Here is a 19,594-nt window from a genome sequence, read left to right as displayed (position 1 = left end):
TGAGCTAATTTTATCCCTAATCTATCCCCAATGAGCAAGCCTGTGGCGACGGTGGCAAGGAAAAACTCCCTCAGACGACATGAGGAAGAAACCTCGAGAGGAACCAGACTCAAAAGGGAACCCATCCTCATTTGGGCAACAACAGACAGCATAACTGTAACATTAACAGTTTTAACATGAGGACAGTTTCGTTGATGTTACAACTCTTCATTGATGGAAACTTGAGTACAAAACTGTTCATGATAACTGCAGTCCTAAAGTTAGCAAGTCAACTGTAGTCCTCAGCCATAAAAGCATTACTGTAAGAGTCCAGAGCATCCTCCAGGTATAACCCTCAACTGTCCTCATGGAGCCGTCCTTCACAGAAGCGATGCGATAAAACTCCGACCAGACACAGGGCACCAGGATGGATCAAGCAGGTCCGAGGGGCAGAAGAGGCGAGCATCTCAATCCCAGGACCAACATGTAACTCAGAGGGACAGATTGGGGGGGGGGGGGAAGAGAGAGAGAAAGAAAACATGTTGTTAGGTATGCCCTAAAAATGACAAGTATTAAATCTGTGTGGTAGGCTCGCAGAGACGAGAGTCTTGACATCAGGCATAACACACAACAATGGCATGTTAATATGGTTAAAAAATATCATGACCTGCTCTGGCTGGATGCTTGATTGGGTGATGGGAGCACACTCCTCAGCAATGATGAGATGCAGATGGGACCCTTAGGGCTGGCCAAGACAATTCAGTTACATTTCACCGGGTCTGGGACATGCGACAGAATGTCTGACGGCCGATTCCCTGCAGGCTACGATAGCCAGTCGAGGTCTCCACCCTCTCCACCAAAAGATTTCCTGTTGACTCCATGTAACTCAGAGGGACAGATTTGGGGTGGGGGGGGAGGGAAAGAAAACGCAGGTTGTTAGGTATGCCCAATGTCACCTGAATAAGTAGGAGCAGTATACATATTGCACCGAGTACAAGCAGGGACTCCGGCAACTAACTATGACAGCATAACTAAAAGGAGAGAGCCAGAAGGTAACACAGGCATGAGGGAGCCCCGGGACATAAAGCAGCCAGCCACTACACCGTCAACAAACTCGAGTGAGTAAGCGAGTGGGGACTGACAGCATCCATACATCCCAGTTTACCAAAACACTCTATGTCTGAGGACCCTCCAGATCTACTCCTTTACCTCAAACACCATTAACAAAAGGCTTGACTAAACAGATATGTTTTCAGCCTAGACTTAAATGCTGAGACTGTATCTGATTCCCGAACATTACTTGGAAGGCTGTTCCATAACTGTGGGGCTTTGTAAGAAAAGGCTCTGCCCCCTGATGTAGCCTTCACTATATGAGGTACCAGCAGATAGCCTGCACCTTTTGATCTAAGTAGGCGTGGCGGGTCATAGAGGAGCAGAAGTTCACTCAGGTACTGTGGTGCAAGACCATTTAGTGCTTTAAAGGTCAATAGTAGTATTTTATAATCAATACGAAATTTGATTGGGAGCCAATGCAGTGTGGATAAGACAGGCGTGATGTGGTCATATTTTCTAGTTCTAGTAAGGACTCTTGCTGCTGCATTTTGAACTAACTGGAGCTTATTTATGCACTTATTGGAACAGCCAGACAGTAAGGCATTACAATAATCCAACCTGGAGGTAACGAAGGCATGGACTAGTTTTTCTCCGTCATGCAATGACATTAAATTTCTTATCTTTGCAATATTTCTGAGATGAAAGAAAGCTATCCGGGTGATGTTATCAATGTGAGTTTTGAATGAAAGACTGGGGTCAATAATCACTCCGAGGTCTTTTACTGCTGCATGTGAAGAAACAGAAAGGCCATCCAGAGTCACTGTGTAATCAGAAAACTTACTTCTAGCTGTATGTGGTCCTAGCACAAGTACTTCAAAGTACTTGGAAAGTGCACAAAGGAAAGTGACAGTACAATAAAAATGAAGAGGATACTGGAAAATTATTTGTAGAAAAAAAATTTAAAAAGATTCATAATTAATGCCAACACTTGCAGAAAAAAAGACTCGTCGCAAACAACTCAGGAACCAGGAAGTGTGTAGCACAGAATGCGCATGCACAACCCAATCGCATTTTGCCTGTTCTCTACAATGTGTTTTTTACTTTCAAACATCCTCAACTTGCCACTAGTGTATGGCATGGGAGATTCACAGTTCTACTTACAGTACGAATGTAGTCCTTCAACCTAATCGGAGGATTAATGACTCTCCCCGCTGACGTCCTCTGTGGAATAGACCATGGGCTTGGGAGTACTGTGGGAACTACAGTGATGGGGCACCAGGAGAAAGGGGAGGGGAGCCTGTGTTATCAGGGGAATCATGACTTAGGTCGCTAGTTTCTGGTGTTGTAGCTTGTCCTGATGACTCTGGCACTTCCTGGATATGTCTCCGGTTCCTGCGGGTAACCATTCCTTGTTCTGTTTGCACGTAGTAGGACCTGAGCTCAGGTGCCTTGGCAATAACTTTGCAGGAGTCTTCCATCCTTTTTCCCCCATTCAGTTTTATGTTGATGTGCTGGCCTGGCTGTAATGCAGGCAAAGGTTGTACTGGTTGACATATGTTGTAGAAGAAGCAATAGGGATTTTTGGTGTCTCCAAAAACATCCTCAAATGATTCAAGTCCATACACTTTGCGTAATAGCCCCATTTTGATTGCTGTTTTCCATCCAAGCAAGTTGGTAGTAAATGGGCCTTTCGTCACATATATCCAGAATATGCATTTCTCTCCATGCCTCTCACAGTCTGTCAAGAATTTGCCTTTGCAGTCAAGCTGTCCACCAGGACTTGTGAAAGCTGCTTTAGTGTTTCTCAAAGGAAGGTGCTGGGCCAAGCTGAGATATCTCTGTTCTGATATTACTGTAATGTCTGCACCTGTGTCAATTCTAAATTGCACAGTAGTACCAGTAATTTGCAGATCTGTAAATTTGTCCTCATCCAGGTCTCTATCCTCAGAAACAGCTCCTAGGAACCATGCACTGCCCTCGTTACTATCACTATCAGTAGTTTTCACTGCCCTTACAACTTTAGTTTTGTACATTATTTCAAAATGGGGCGGCACGGTGGTGTAGTGGTTAGCGCTGTCGCCTCACAGCAAGAAGGTCCTGGGTTCGAGCCTCGGGGCCGGCGAGGGCCTTTCTGTGTGGAGTTTGCATGTTCTCCCTGTGTCCGCGTGGGTTTCCTCCGGGTGCTCCGGTTTCCCCCACAGTCCAAAGACATGCAGGTTAGGTTAACTGGTGACTCTAAATTGACCGTAGGTGTGAATGTGAGTGTGAATGGTTGTCTGTGTCTATGTGTCAGCCCTGTGATGAGCTGGCGACTTGTCCAGGGTGTACCCTGCCTTTCGCCCGTAGTCAGCTGGGATAGGCTCCAGCTTGCCTGCGACCCTGTAGAAGGATAAAGCGGCTTGAGATAATGAGATGAGATGAGATGAGATTTCAAAATGGCCAGTTTTATTGCACTTACAGTGTTTTCCCATTGCTGGACATGGTCCAAACTCATGCATCCTCCCACACCTCGAACAACTCTTTTCCTGTGTTGTTTTCGATGCTCCTTTAGAATGTTGACCATTTTTAGCTTTAGCATGCCTCTTCTCAAACGGCTTGGACTGTTTAAACTTGCGTGTAACTGCATTTACTTCACTCTCAATAGATCTGGTGCTGGCATTTTGTGCTTTAATGAGCTCTGACTGGCGAGTGATGCTGATGGCCTTTTCCAAGGTTAAATCCGGTTCTAGTTGTAGTTTCTGAGATACATTGTTGTCCGCAATTCCAATGACGATGCGATCTCATATCTGTTCATTCTTTTTTGCCCCAAAGTCACAATATTCTGCCAGTTCATACAAATGTCTCACAAACACCTCCACACTCTCCCCTTGCCGCTGCGAGGGTCTGTGAAAACAAGCACGCTCGTGTATGGTTATTCTACTTGGGCACAAAATGTTCATCAAACTGTTTCATAACTTCTCCTCCATAATAGTCCTCAACACCCTCTGGAAATGTGAATGTGCTGAATATAGGCTCTGCCTCCTTGCCCATAGCATATAACAGTGTGTTGACCTAAACTTGGTGGCGGAGCCAGACAATTTTTCTAGGAGTGGCCAGACTGAGATCATTGTTCACACAGGGGTGGCACATAAACTGATATCTTCTTGTTGTTATTTTTCAGTGTGGCAGGTCGCTGTAGGTCTAGTGGTGTTTCTTGGTCACTCACTCATTAATTTGGGCAGGCAGTGACTGCCATGTAGAATTACATCATGAAGACCTGCATAATAAATGTTTTTATGTATTACTAAGCTGATTTAAAAAAACCTTACAGTTGTGAAAACTGTGCCTTTTTAAATGGTGATAAAGCTCACATAATTAAATTCACACACACACACACACACACACACACACACACACACACACACACACACACACACACATATGAGTGATTCCACGCTTATGGGTACTGAAATGGGGACGTGAACTTATTCACCTAAAACCATTTCTTTTTTTACCATCAGGTCACAAAACATGTAATCTTTAATGAATGATATGTTAAAAGATAACTTTAATTTTCTGAGATGTAATAAAAACATATTTATATGCCAAAGCCAAGCCTATGAGTTCCAAAATGATGTCTGTTACATTACTTCTGTTACGATTGTCCATCTCGCGTCTGTTACAAATTAATTACAATCTAGCTATATACCATGTTAATCTTATTGAAAGAATGTGTATGTTTATTCTACTACACATGTTTATTAATTATATTTGCTAAAACATCACCTCCCTATGTTTCAAAAAGTAATTCTACATTGTTAAAATTGAGAATATATATCAAATCAAATCAAGTTTATTTGTACAGCGCTTTTAACAATAAACATTGTCGCAAAGCAGCTTTACAGAATTTGAACGACTTAAAACATGAGCTAATTTTATCCCTAATCTATCCCCAATGAGCAAGCCTGTGGCGACGGTGGCAAGGAAAAACTCCCTCAGACGACATGAGGAAGAAACCTCGAGAGGAACCAGACTCAAAAGGGAACCCATCCTCATTTGGGCAACAACAGACAGCCTGACTATAATATTAACAGTTTTAACAGGTATAACCCTCAACTGTCCTCATGGGGCCGTCCTTCACAGGAGTGGGGCGATAAAACTCCGACCAGACACAGGGCACCAGGATGGATCAAGCAGGTCCGAGGGGCAGAAGAGGCCAGCATCTCAATCCCAGGATCAACATGTAACTCAGAGGGACAGATGGGGGGGGGGAAGAGAGAGAGAGAAAGAAAACACGTTGTTAGGTATGCCCTAAAAATGACAAGTATTAAATCTGTGTGGTAGGCTCGCAGAGACGAGAGTCTTTACATCAGGCATAACACACAATGGCATGTTGCTCGCAGAGACGAGAGTCTTTACATCAGGCATAACACACAATAGCATGTTAATATGGTAAAAAATATATCATGACCTGCTCTGGCTGGATGCTTGATTGGGTGATGGGAGCACACTCCTCAGCAATGATGAGATGCAGATGGGACCCTTAGGCCTGGCCAAGACAATTCAGTTACATTTCACCGGGTCTGGGACATGCGACAGAATGTCTGACGGCCGATTCCCTGCAGGCTACGATAGCCAGTCGAGGTCCCCACCCTCTCCACCAAAAGATTTCCTGTTGACTCCATGTAACTCAGAGGGACAGATTTGGGGTGGGGGGGAGAGAAAGAAAACACAGGTGGTTAGGTATGCCCAATGTCACCTGAATAAGTAGGAACAGTATACATATTGCACCGAGTACAAGCAGGGACTCCGGCAACTAACTATGACAGCATAACTAAAAGGAGAGAGCCAGAAGGTAACACAGGCATGAGGGAGCCCCGGGACATAAAGCAGCCAGCCACTACACCGTCAACAAACTCGAGTGAGCAAGCGAGTGGGGACTGACAGCATCCATACATCCCAGTTTACCAAAACACTCTATGTCTGAGGACCCTCCAGATCTACTCCTTTACCTCAAACACCATTAACAAAAGGCTTGACTAAACAGATATGTTTTCAGCCTAGACTTAAATGCTGAGACTGTGTCTGATTCCCGAACATTACTTGGAAGGCTGTTCCATAACTGTGGGGCTTTGTAAGAAAAGGCTCTGCCCCCTGATGTAGCCTTCACTATAGGAGGTACCAGCAGATAGCCTGCACCTTTTGATCTAAGTAGGCGTGGCGGGTCATAGAGGAGCAGAAGTTCACTCACTTCTGTTACGTTCTGACTTTGGCATATGAATATGTTTTTATTACATCTCAGAAAATTAAAGTTATCTTTTAACATATCATTCATTAAAGATTACATGTTTTGTGACCTGATGGTAAAAAAAAGAAATGGTTTTAGGTGAATTTTTAAAAATAAGTTCATGTCCCCATTTCAGTACCCATAAGCGTGGAATCACTCTCTCTCTCTCTCTCTCTCTCTCTCTCTCTCTATATATATATATATATATATATATATATATATATATATATATATATATATATATATATATATATATAAAGAGAAGGTACTTATACTCGTGACTGTGGCACGTTCCGATTTTTTAGAATTCCGTCCATGATTCAGAAAGAGGAAACTCTAAGGCTTAGTACAGAGAGGAGACGAGGGGATCAGGACACTTCGTCCAATGACCATTTCGTCCAATAGTTAAGACATTTCGTCCAAAGCCTTTTTCATACACACTATCAATTATTTTATATTTCAGGTATTCCTGTGTTCGCAAATGAAAGCCCCACAAGAGCGCTGCTCTGCGCCTAAGGATTTAACATGATTCAGCCAGCTTTAATAACTCGGCCAACGGAACTGACAGCGAAGCTGAATTTTACAGGCACCTCCTTCTAAGCCTCCCCCTTGGAAAAAGCATGGTCTCAGGTCGGTAGGACCGCGCCTTGGCCCAGGATTCCCGAACAAAGCCCCCACGAGAGCGCTGCTCGGCGCCTAAAGATTTAACATGATCCAGCCGGCTTTAAAAATTAATAACTCGGCCAATGGAGCGCACAGCAAAGCCAAATTTTACAGGCACCTCCCTCTAAACCTCCCCCTTGGAAAGAGCATGGTCTTGGGTCGGTAGGGCCGTGCCTCCGCCCGGGATTCGCGGACAAAACTCCTGTGAGAGTGCTGCTCGGTGCCTAAAGATTTAACATGATCCATACTATGGCACTCATTTGCTCTACAATCGTGTTTTGCTTTGGTCAAATTCCATTGAGAATTTCTCCTTTTTTTTGAACAAACAAATACCTGAAATATAACTGATAGCGCGTATGAAAAAGGCTTTGGACAAAATGACCTGTATTCGTACTCGATGGTTGGTAGAAGCATCTTATCTTCAGAAAAGCCTGACTTTTTAAAAATAATATGGGTCAAAACCACATCTATCTTTGCTCGATTGTTCAAATTGTGGTAATACTGAGAAAATTCAGCATTGTTTACAGACATGCTTTCAACTGCTGCCATCCTAGCTGCTTTGTATATCCACCATCATGGCGGATGCTCATGACATAGCACATTCTTCTTCTTCTTCTGTCGATTTATTGGCGGTTAACAATCGATGTGTATTACCGCCATCTACCGGGCTGAGGTGTGATCTCAAGGGATATTAATCGTTGCAAATGCCTGCATGAGAATAAATCAAAACTGAGCCTGTAGTCAGACCTTGAGCAGGTCACGTCCTGATAGAATGTTCAAAAAGATATCAATATTATGTCTCGAGCAATGTGTCATCATAACAGTACAGTACACAGTGAGACACAAGGTCACAGAAGAATTCTAGCCTTCTCGCTGAAATAGTAAAATAGAATGGAGTAGAATATTAACAAGAGATGTATTAAGAGATGTATGCTTGAGTTAATCCTTGCTCTTCTTGACGTGTATTGGTGCTCAGAGGGCGGGCATGCCCTATCAGCCCTCGTCCCACCTCACCGGAGCTTAGAGAAACTCCGGCCAAATTGTCTAGAATTTGTGTAGAGGATGACCAAACAAAAATCTTCCCGTAAACCAATTACGATGATAACCAAACAAAATCTTCCCATAAACCAATTACGAGGATAACCAAACAAAAATCTTCCCGTAAACCAATTACGAGGATAACCAAACAAAAATCTTCCCGTAAACCAATTACGAGGATAACCAAACAAAAAATCTTCCCGTAAACCAATTACGATGATAACCAAACAAAATCTTCCCGTAAACCAATTACGAGGATAACCAAACAAAAATCTTCCCGTAAACCAATTACGAGGATAACCAAACAAAAATCTTCCCGTAAACCAATTACGAGGATAACCAAACAAAAAATCTTCCCGTAAACCAATTACGAGGATAACCAAACAAAATCTTCCCATAAACCAATTACGAGGATAGTAGCACATTCTGATCACATGGTTGCAAGTCATCTATGGACCCTTTTCACATGACGTCACGACAAGCGCGGCCGCCATTTTGGACATGTACTACCAGTAGTCTACCACAGCCAACAACGAGGAACGACGGCGAAGCATCGAAAGGAATATAGCCATTAAAGAAAGTTTTTACTTTCAGCAAGACTTCCATCATGCCATTATATTGTTGTGCACCTGGATGTAGTAACCATCAACACACAAGGTAAGATTTATCATTTTATCGGATCCCGACAGATGCTGACCGACGGAGAAGATGGATGGTCTCTAAAATATTGGCAAAATGATGTTTATTGACATAGCAATCGTGTGTAACGGGAAGCATTTGCATATCCGAAGTGTTGTGTTTACATCAAAGATAAAATAAACCGATATGACAATGACTGCTGCTGCCAGGTTGGGGACACAAACTAGTAGAAAGGAAGTGTGCCAACAGACTTCCTTTGTGGTCGATTCTGCTTTAAGGAAAGATGCATTTAATTATTCGTCTGCTGTGGGTTTGGAATCGGTAGCCTGACCGATTCGTTCATGTTTGTGGTGCCATTTGTTTGTTGACGTGTGTTGAAATGGAAGATTGGTTGTTGACATGATTTCCAGTGATGCTTTGGTGCTGCTGTGGATCAGATGTGTTGAGTAGCCTGACTGGTTTTTTTTTCTTGCGTGTGGTATCATTGTTGATGCGAGGTTGTTTTTTGAACATGCCAATGCGGACACGATTTCCCCTGATGAGTTATGACTTCAGACGTGATGCGTGTGTGGAGGTGTGGAGTCTGCGTAATATGTGCGTAAGATAGGCTTCTCATGTGTTTGGAGATCCGCGCTCTGAGACAAGCGCAAGCACCCCCCCAAGGGAAAAAAAGGGACCCCCCGAAAATATCGGCATAGTTCGAACACTGGGTTGGAGAAAGTAATGGCAAATAGTGAGTGCACAAACCATAGAAGGTAAACTGTACACAGCGCCAGGGCAGTGTGATGATATGTCTACTTTTAGATTGTGTTAGCTTATCAATGAACACACTCGTCACTCGATGAGTTTCACGTCTTTACGACGGATACTTAAATGTGTGTTAGGTATTATTGTTGCAGTCTAAGCAGTCATTGTAGCAGCTAGATGAGCGAGAACCAAAAGGGTCTGTGCCATAAACCGTTATTTCTTCATGTCCAAAATGGCGGTCGCGTTTACGAAGGTCACGTGAGTGAAAAGGGTCTATAGACTGCTACTTGTTCTTCTGTAATTGTGTTGTTGGTGGTTGATATTTAACTTGAGTGTATTACTGCCACCTACTGCTTGGGTGGAGAACTACTGGTTTGAGAGTGTGCTGTTGAATTGCGTCCGTGTGAGAACAACTGCATACAGACATAGTCCTGCAAAAAAGTTGCAGACAAAGCGGTGTTGAGGGTGGCCGGAGGGGTGGCCAGAGATTAATTTAGGGTGGCCACCACTGGCCACCCCTTGGCTCCGCTCCTGCCAGAACTTCGCTGTCTTCCTGGTCAAACTTCGTTACTACCCGGGTGCGAGAAAAACGTTGTTTCCAGGCCAGCCATGTGGATGGCTGGGTGAAGTCAAACGATTCAGGTGTGTGAAACTTTGCCATTTCGTTGCTCCAAACTTGTTTTCTCACTCAGTCAGCCGGACAAAGGGGTCATTTCTGACACCATGTCATGAAGTTCATACACATGCCCTTTTTCTTTACTATTTATTAACTTTCATGGTGAAACTCAAACAGTGTAGCACCTCTTGCTAGACTAGCTTACCAACAACATACTCCTGACAACTCACTTTTTCCAGAGGCTTCTGCGCCACATAATACTGCTCATGGTCTGTAGCGACCTCACTTAAGTGGAACTACTACAATTAAATCACATCACAAGCAACGACATCGATATATTTCTCATCTCATTATCTGTAGCCGCTTTATCCTGTTCTACAGGGTCGCAGGCAAGCTGGAGCCTATCCCAGCTGACTACGGGCGAAAGGCGGGGTACACCCTGGACAAGTCGCCAGGTCATCACAGGGCTGACACATAGACAACCATTCACACTCACACCTACGGTCAATTTAGTCACCAGTTAACCTAACCTGCATGTCTTTGGACTGTGGGGGAAACCGGAGCACCCGGATGAAAGCCACGCGGACACAGGGAGTAGGGATCGACCGATATGTTTTTTTCAGGGCCGATACCGATACCGATTATTATGGAATTGGGATGCCGATAACCGATATGTGCAACCGATAAATGTAAACATTATAATTCACATGAAATTAAACATAGCACACACTGACACAGACCTTCATATCCATGAAATGTGTGTTTAATTGTAAAATTTAACATGAAATTTTGTGCAGGGAGATGCCAGCAGCATTTGTACAATAAAGTCAAACATTAGAATAAAATGAGAAATAAGATAATAATAAAATAAATATTCACCAATAAAAAAAAAAATCACTCTAAGAACTAAGTAAGACTTACCAACTTCAAGTAGTTTTTAAATAAATCAAGTGTAGGGAGCTGCCTGCAGCATTTTTTAAAAAGTAAAATCAAACAAAGTAGGCTATCACTCCCTATTATGTAACAACAAAGTAACCATCTACGTTCTAATGCTTTTAATGCCCAAGGCTAATATTCCCAATTTAGGAGGATTATATTATAGTGAAGGAAGCACAGTTGCTCTGCATGTTGTCCACTGAGGCGGTTTCTGTTTTTTGTATAAATTGCAGAGATCTCACTGAAGACCCGCTCGCTGGGTACAGATGAGGGCGGTGCACAAAGAAACTTTCTTGCTTGTTTTGAAAGAAGCTTGAAGCGATTCTCGTGCTGTTTCCACCACTGGAGTGGATCCCCCATTCGTCTGCCAATTATGGGCTCCATGAGATACACACGCAACTCTTCATCAAGAGTATGACTGGCTGATGCCTCTCCAGTGTGTGGTCCCAGCAGTGAGCTGAACATGGCATCTATTCGGCTGCCAGATGGTGCATCATGTCTCCTCTGTTTTTTTTGGGCCTGATGTTCTGGAATTTCCTCCTCTGCTTCAGCCACCTGCTCCACATCAACTTCCTGTGCTGAAGTTCCTTCATCATTGCATGCCTCCGTCAAGGCACCCTCAACATCATCCTTGAGCCATTGCTTTGCCTTGACTAATGTGTGATCAGAGGAAAAGGCATAATTCTTGTAACGTGGATCTAGCAGACAGGCGAGAACAACATGCTTTGTTTCTTCCAGCTTTGCAAACCTCTTGATGAGGCTTTCACTCATACCTTGCCGAAGAGTTTTGATGCCCACTGTTGTGGGTCCTTCATCTTGGAGGAGCATCTTCAACACATTCACGCATGGAATGATGGATGATGCAGAGAAACTACTGCTGCTCACATCCAGAGTGGCCTCCTCCATGGGAATAAGTGTTTCAACCAGATTGGATGCAAGTTCCCACTGGTGAGCACTTGGGGCAGAAAAACCCCCATACTCCCCAGAGTAAACGGTCAACGCTCTCTTCTGCTCCAATGCTCTTTGCAGCATGTGGAGTGTTGAGTTCCACCTGGTTGGGACTGCCTGGATCAACTGGTGCTCTGGAAGACCAAGTTCTTTCTGAATTTTTTGTAGGTGGTCCTTGGCCAGGACAGAGTGCTGAAAATGTGTGACACAAGTCTTCACCATGGCAATTGTGTCGATCACAGCTCTTTGACATGCCAAGCCATCATGTATGACGAGCTGCAACTGATGAGCTGTGCAACTGAGGTCTGGCACTTCGGCAAGCCTCATTCCCTTCACCATGTTAGCTCCGTTGTCATGTAGGACAAGACCTACGCGGTCTCTGGCAATGTTCCATTGCTCCAGCATGCCAAGGAATTTCTCCTTGATGTAATCCCCAGTGTGAGATCCCTCCATGACTGTTGTGTTTAAAAGAACTTGCTTTCTCACCCAGTCCTTATCGATGAAGTGGCATGTCAGGCTCATGAGGGATTCAGTGGGTCCTGACCAGCAATCAGTGGTAAATGATAATGGGAAGCCAGCATTCTTTGGTTGAATAAGGGCTTTAATCTTGTGCACAACTTTTGTATGGATTTCAGGTACCTTCTCAGTGCGGTAAAACTTTTCACTTTTCAGTGCATATCTTGGATTAAGACCAGGCACAACGTGCTGAAAGCCAACATCAGAGACCACTGTAAATGGCTGGTTGTCAGTAATTATCATTTCTGTGATAAGTTTATCTATCTGCTTTGATTTGTCATCTGAATTGGCCCACTTTCTTTGTATTTGAAACATGTTCACTACTGTAGGTTGCACTAAAGTTGATGATTCCAGCTGAGTTTCTGACTGCTGCTTCTTCGCAGATTCATAAAGTTCTTTGTGGTGACTCCTAAGATGGGCCCATAGGTTTGAAGTATTGGCACTTGTGGCAGCGGGGGCGTGGTCAAGCGCCGGTCTGTGACAGGAGGGCGGAGTCAGGGAAGGTAAGTGGCAGAATCACTTCACCTGAGAGCAATTAACCTGTGTTTGTGTCTTCCCAGCAACCACGCCCTATATAAGGAGAGAGAGAGAGCAGAGGAAGTGAGCTCTCTCCCGCACCAGACGACTTGTGTGTGTGTGTGTCTGGGTGACTGAGAGTATGTTTGACTGAAAAGTGAAACAATAAATAGTTTTTGGAACTCAGTTCTGTCCTGCCGTACTTCTGTGCTCCACCCACCTGCTCTGACCGCTACAGTGGTGCCGAAACCCAGGAACTGGAGCACAGCAGCCTCACAGCCCCATGGAGTCCTCCCCGTTTGCTGAACTAGTCCACGCCCTTGCCACGGCCCAGCAAAGCCAGCACCAGGCGCTACTCACCCTCCGAAAGGAGCAAGAAGAGCGGTTCGAGGCCCTGGTGTTGGCCCAACAAGAAGATCGACAGGCGTTCCGGCACCTCCTTGCGTCGGCGGGGTCCACCAGCGCTCCTACTGTGGGCCCGTCTCCCCTCACTGTCACCAAGATGGGCCCGCAGGATGACCCCGAGGCGTTCATCACGCTCTTTGAGCAAGTCGCCGAAGCCTCGGGGTGGCCGATGGAGCAGCGCGCGGCGCGCCTCCTCCCCCTGCTCACGGGAGAAGCACAGCTGGCCGCGCTACAGCTCCCCGCCGACCGCCGGCTGGCCTACGCGGACCTCCGCCGGGCTGTCCTCCAGCGCATGGGGCGCACTCCAGAACAGCCGCGCCAGCGCTTCCGCGCGCTGCGCTTGGAGGAAGTCGGCCAGCCGTTCGCGTTTGGCCAGCAGCTCCGGGACGCCTGCTGGCGGTGGCTGAGGGCCAACAACCGCGACGCCGAAGGAATCCTCGACCAGGTGGCACTGGAACAGTTCATCGCTCACTTGCCAGCAGGAACTGCGGAGTGGGTCCGCCCGGCGTCGCTGGATCAGGCAGTCGAGCTGGCGGAGGACCATTTGGTGGCTGTCCCAGCGGCAGGACGGCAGAGGACATCTTCTCTTCTCTCCTCTTCTCTCTCTCTCTCTCTCTCTCCCTCTCCTCCTGTGTCCCGTCCTCACCCCATTCCCCCACCGCGGAGGCGGGGGCCGTCCCCACCCCAGCCAGCCCGCCGCACCCGCGGTGCCCTCCCGTTTCTCCCTTCTGTGTCTGTCTCTCCCCCACCTCAGGTGAGTGAACCCCAGATCACCGGTGCAGAGGGAAAGCCCGGGCCGGTTGGCTGGCGCTGCGGGGAGCCAGGCCACCTTCAACAGCAGGGCGCGACAATGGAAGTGGGTGCAGTGGTTCAGATCCCTGACGCGCCAGAGGCCGCCCTCGATCGAGCCGGAGTGTATCGCATACCGGTGAGTATCCAAGGGGCTACATATCAGGCGTTGGTGGATTCTGGTTGTAATCAGACCTCAATTCGCCAAAGCCTGGTTCAAAACGAGGCATTGGGGGGAGCACAAGGGGTGAGGGTGTTGTGTGCGCACGGGGATGTTCACCGCTACCCTTTGGTGCCGGTCCACATTATTTTCAGAGGGGAAAAATTTATAGTGAAGGCGGCGGTTAATCCTCGCCTTACCCACTCTTTAATTTTGGGGACTGATTGGCCGGGATTTCGGGGTTTAATGACACGCCTAGTAGAGAGTGGGTCCTGCCATTTGACAGGGGGAGGTCCCGGTGTCGCTTTGGTGGGAGCAGCTGTCACAGAGCCGTCTACGTCATCTCCGCGTCAGAGTGAGGAGCCGCTGGCCCCTCCTCTCTCTATTGGGGAATCCCTCGCGGATTTCCCATTAGAGCAGTCGCGAGACGAGACTCTGCGGCATGCGTTTGACCAAGTGAGAGTAATCGATGGTCAAACGCTCCCGCCGAACGCCACCCCGTCCTTCCCCTACTTCGCGATTATGAAGGATAGATTATATCGAGTGACGCAGGACACTCAAACTAAAGAGCGAGTCACGCAGCTTTTGATTCCAAAGAGCTGCCGGGAATTGGTATTCCAGGCGGCTCACTTTAATCCCATGGCTGGACACTTAGGGCAGGATAAAACACTAGCCCAAATAATGGCCTGATTCTATTGGCCGGGGATTCGCGGCGATGTTCGTAGGTGGTGTACGGCATGCCGCGAATGCCAGTTAGTAAATCCAGCGGCCATTCCAAAAGCGCCTTTGCGCCCTCTACCATTAATCGAGACCCCGTTTGAGAGAATTGGGATGGATCTCGTCGGGCCATTAGATCGGTCAGCACGAGGGTACCGCTTTATATTAGTTCTGGTGGACTATGCAACGCGATACCCGGAAGCAGTGCCTCTGCGCAATATCTCAGCACGCAGTATTGTAGAGGCACTCTTCCGTGTCATCTCCCGAGTTGGAATCCCGAAAGAGATTCTGACTGACCAAGGCACTACGTTTATGTCACGAACACTGCGTGAACTGTATGGGTTATTGGGGATTAAGCCGATCCGCACCAGCGTATATCACCCACAAACGGACGGTTTAGTGGAACGGTTCAACCGCACCCTCAAAAATATTATTAAGAAATTCGTAAGTGAGGACGCACGTAATTGGGATAAGTGGCTCGAACCCTTGCTGTTCTCAGTGTGAGAGGTCCCCCAAGCCTCCACGGGGTTCTCCCCGTTTGAATTATTATATGGGCGTAAGCCGCGCGGCATCCTGGACGTGCTGCGGGAAAATTGGGAGGAGGGACCTTCACAAAGTAAAAACGAAATTCAGTACGTTATGGACCTGCGCGCAAAACTCCACACGCTCACCCACCTAACTCAGGAGAATTTGCGGCAGGCCCAGGAACGGCAAACCCGCCTGTACAACAAGGGTACGCGCCTTAGAGAGTTCACACCGGGAGATAAAGTACTCGTACTGTTGCCCACGTCGAGCTCCAAATTGATCGCCAAGTGGCAAGGGCCCTTTGAGGTCACATGGTGAGTCGGGGATGTCGACTATGAGGTGAGGCGAACAGACAGGGGTGGGGCGCTACAGATCTTCCACCTCAATCTGCTGAAACTCTGGAATGAGGAGGTCCCCGTGGCGTTGGTGTCGGTAGTTCCGGAGAAGGTGGAGCTGGGGCCGGAGGTTCAAAAAGGGACATTGGCATCACGTACCTCTCCGGTCCCCTGTGGAGACCACCTCTCCCCGACCCAACTCACGGAGGTCGCCCAGTTGCAGGCCGAGTTTTCGGATGTGTTCTCGCCCCTGCCCGGTCGCACTAACCTCATAGAACACCACATAGAGACGCCCCCGGGGGTGGTAGTGCGTAGCCGCCCTTACAGGCTACCCGAACACAAAAAAAAGGTGGTTCGGGAAGAACTTCAGGCCATGCTCGAAATGGGCATCGTCGAGGAGTCCCACAGTGACTGGTGCAGCCCGGTGGTCTTGGTTCCCAAGGCCGACGGCTCGGTCCGGTTCTGTGTGGACTATAGAAAAGTCAACGCGGTGTCTAAATTCGACGCGTACCCAATGCCTCGTATTGATGAGCTGCTCGATCGACTAGGCACGGCTCGCTTTTACTCGACACTGGATTTGACGAAGGGATATTGGCAGATCCCCTTGACTCCATTATCCTGGGAGAAAACGGCCTTTTCCACACCGTTTGGCTTACACCAATTCGTCACACTTCCGTTTGGGCTGTTTGGGGCGCCCGCTACGTTTCAGCGGCTGATGGACAGGGTCCTCCGGCCCCACGCCACCTATGCGGCCGCATATTTAGATGATATTATCATTTATAGTAATGACTGGCAGCGGCACCTGCAACACCTGAGGGCCGTCCTTAGGTCGCTGAGGCGGGCGGGACTCACTGCCAACCCAAAGAAGTGTGCAATTGGGCGGGTGGAAGTACGGTATCTGGGCTTCCACTTGGGCAACGGGCAGGTGCGTCCCCAAATTAATAAGACAGCAGCGATTGCGGCCTGCCCGAGGCCCAAGACCAAAAAGGGGGTGAGACAGTTCCTGGGGCTGGCTGGCTACTATCGTAGGTTTATACCTAATTATTCAGACGTCACCAGCCCGCTGACTGACCTCACTAAAAAGGGGGCGCCAGACCCGGTCCAGTGGACGGAGCAGTGTCAGCGGGCTTTCTCTGAGGTAAAGGCTGCACTGTGTGGGGGGCCACTTTTACACTCCCCTGACTTCTCTCTCCCTTTTACGTTACAGACGGATGCGTCGGACAGAGGGCTGGGGGCCGTTTTGTCCCAGCAGGTGGAGGGGGAGGACCGCCCGGTCCTGTACATTAGTCGGAAGCTGTCAGTGCGTGAGGGGCACTACAGCACGATTGAGAAGGAGTGCCTGGCGATCAAGTGGGCGGTCCTCGCCCTCCGTTAATACCTGCTGGGGCGCCCTTTCACCCTCTGTTCGGACCACGCGCCCCTCCAGTGGCTCCACCGCATGAAGGATGCCAACGCGCGGATCACCCGTTGGTATCTGGCACTCCAACCCTTCAACTTCAAGGTGGTCCACAGGCCGGGGGCGCAGATGGTCGTGGCGGACTTCCTCTCCTGTCAAGGGGGGGGGGGGGGGGGGAGTCGGCTGCAGGACGGACGGGCGCCCGGCCTGAGTCGGGCGGTGGGGGTATGTGGCAGCGGGGGCGTGGTCAAGCGCCGGTCTGTGACAGGAGGGCGGAGTCAGGGAAGGTAAGTGGCAGAATCACTTCACCTGAGAGCAATTAACCTGTGTTTGTGTGTCTTCCCAGCAACCACGCCCTATATAAGGAGAGAGATAGCAGAGGAAGTGAGCTCTCTCCCGCACCAGACGACTTGTGTGTGTGTGTCTGGGTGACTGAGAGTGTGTTTGACTGAAAAGTGAAACAATAAATAGTTTTTGGAACTCAGTTCTGTCCTGCCGTACTTCTGTGCTCCACCCACCTGCTCTGACCGCTACAGCACTTTTTGCCACTGTGCCTCCAGTGCTGACAGTGTTTTTACATGCATTGCAAACTGCCTTCTCTGTTGATGATTGAGTGAAGTAGTCCCACACTGCACTTTTGGGTCGTGTCTTTCCTCTATCCATCTGCATTGAGGGAAAATAATGTGACAATAGTTAAATTGGGTCACAGGGTAGCAAAGGCAAGGCAAGTTTATTTGTATAGCGCATTTCATACACAAAGGCAGTTCAATGTGCTTCACAAAAATAAAAGCGTAAGACAAATGAAATAAGACAAGTACAAAGAATAAACAAGATAACATTAAGTAATTAGGATAGTTTAAAACAGAATACAAATATAACTTATCTAAAAGAAGGCATCTGAGAAAAGCTTTGTCTTAAGTCTGCATTTAAAACTGTCAACAGTAGGAGCACTTTTTACATCATCAGGAAGTTGGTTCCAAAGCTTCGCAGCATAGCAGTTAAAAGCTGCTTCCCCACTCTTTGTTTTGACAGTTGATATTACCAGCAAAATTTTCTCATGTGATCTTAAAGACCTGGTTGGTGTATACAACTGAAACATGTCCAGTAGGTAGGTGGGCCCCATCCCGTTCAGCGTTTTAAACACAAGAAGTAATGCCTTGAGGTCAATTCTAAAGCTTACTGGGAGCCAGTGCAGGGATCTTAAAATTGGAGTAATATGGTCTGTCCTTTTTGTTCTTGTTAAAACCCTTGCTGCTGCATTTTGGATTAGTTGAAGCTGTTTGATGGTCTTTTTGGGAAGGCCTGTGAAAAGAATATTGCAGTAATCAACCCTACTGGAAATGAAGGCATGTATTATTTTTCTAGATCTTGTTTTGACATAAGACCTTTAAGTTTAGAAATATTTTTTAGGTGATAAAATGCAGACTTAGTGATCGCTTTGATGTGACTGTTGAAATTTAGTTCATTGTCAATGACAACACCAAGGGTTTTCACAGTGTCCTTTGCTTTAAGCCCCTTATTTTCAAGGAGAGTGGCAATCTTAAGCCTTTCCTCCTTTTTCCCCAAATTTGCTTTCCGAATCAGAAGCGCTAGCGAGGAGAATCACTTGCGCAAGAATTATAAATGAGTACATTACAGCGCAATGTGAAGTAGCATGAGAACAAGAGTTTAATTGATGTATTTCGTTCATTACCATTTATCCAAGCAAGTGTGCATCCACGACACAATTAATTACTGAGCCCACAACAAGCATCCTGACAAACTCCCTACAGTATTACACAGCCTACTAGCACCATATCACACCTGGCTTGTTTAAATGTTCAAATAGCGCTTTCTAAAGTTACCCAACATATACAAGTGCAATGCGCTTTTTGAGCACGAGTCACGTCATGAAGTTTACTCATCGCCATAACAAATAGCCAGTAGGCTTGTGCTAGCCTACAGAACACAAACACTACGTTTTATTTCGTCTTCCCTTGACCACCTCTCTGTATGGCTGTCATTCTACTGTTCGAGTAGAACTACTGACACATTCACAACGTTTCCAGACGGGGATTTAAAAATGACTGCATGTAGTTTCAGCGAGACTAGTTGGTTGTAGGCTAATTTAAGTGCTTCCTTCCATAAGCTAAGTTTGCCTGGCTACACAGATGCAAATGGACAATTTTAACGAGTAGTAGATGAAGAATGTAAACATATAATGATGTTGTGCTTTTGCAACTTGTGTGTTTGTGACTTATTGCAGCAAAAGCAGCGCGTCCTTACCTTGAAGTGGGATCTGCTGCTTCTTACTGTGATCGCCGAGTGCCCGTACGGGCGCCTTGAAACAGTCCACAGAGTTTAGCTCCGC

General features: G+C 47.0%; 1 protein-coding gene across 1 annotated transcript; it reads right to left on the bottom strand.

Moving 5' to 3' along the window:
• Window positions 1-2,291: 2,291 nt before the first annotated feature.
• On the bottom strand, window positions 2,292-18,367 carry LOC132892103 (zinc finger BED domain-containing protein 4-like). Its single transcript, XM_060930504.1, has 3 exons — window positions 18,333-18,367; window positions 11,180-12,843; window positions 2,292-2,575 (listed from the first exon to the last, which is right to left on the bottom strand). Exons 1-3 carry the CDS (start codon window positions 18,365-18,367, stop codon window positions 2,292-2,294), a joined length of 1,983 nt encoding a protein of 660 aa, XP_060786487.1.
• Window positions 18,368-19,594: the final 1,227 nt, after the last annotated feature.

Source organism: Neoarius graeffei, chromosome 9, assembly GCF_027579695.1.
Source record: "Neoarius graeffei isolate fNeoGra1 chromosome 9, fNeoGra1.pri, whole genome shotgun sequence".
Lineage (NCBI taxonomy): Eukaryota > Metazoa > Chordata > Actinopteri > Siluriformes > Ariidae > Neoarius > Neoarius graeffei.
The sequence above is the reverse complement of the archived record's forward strand: the minus strand, read 5'-3'. Positions and strand labels throughout refer to the sequence as shown.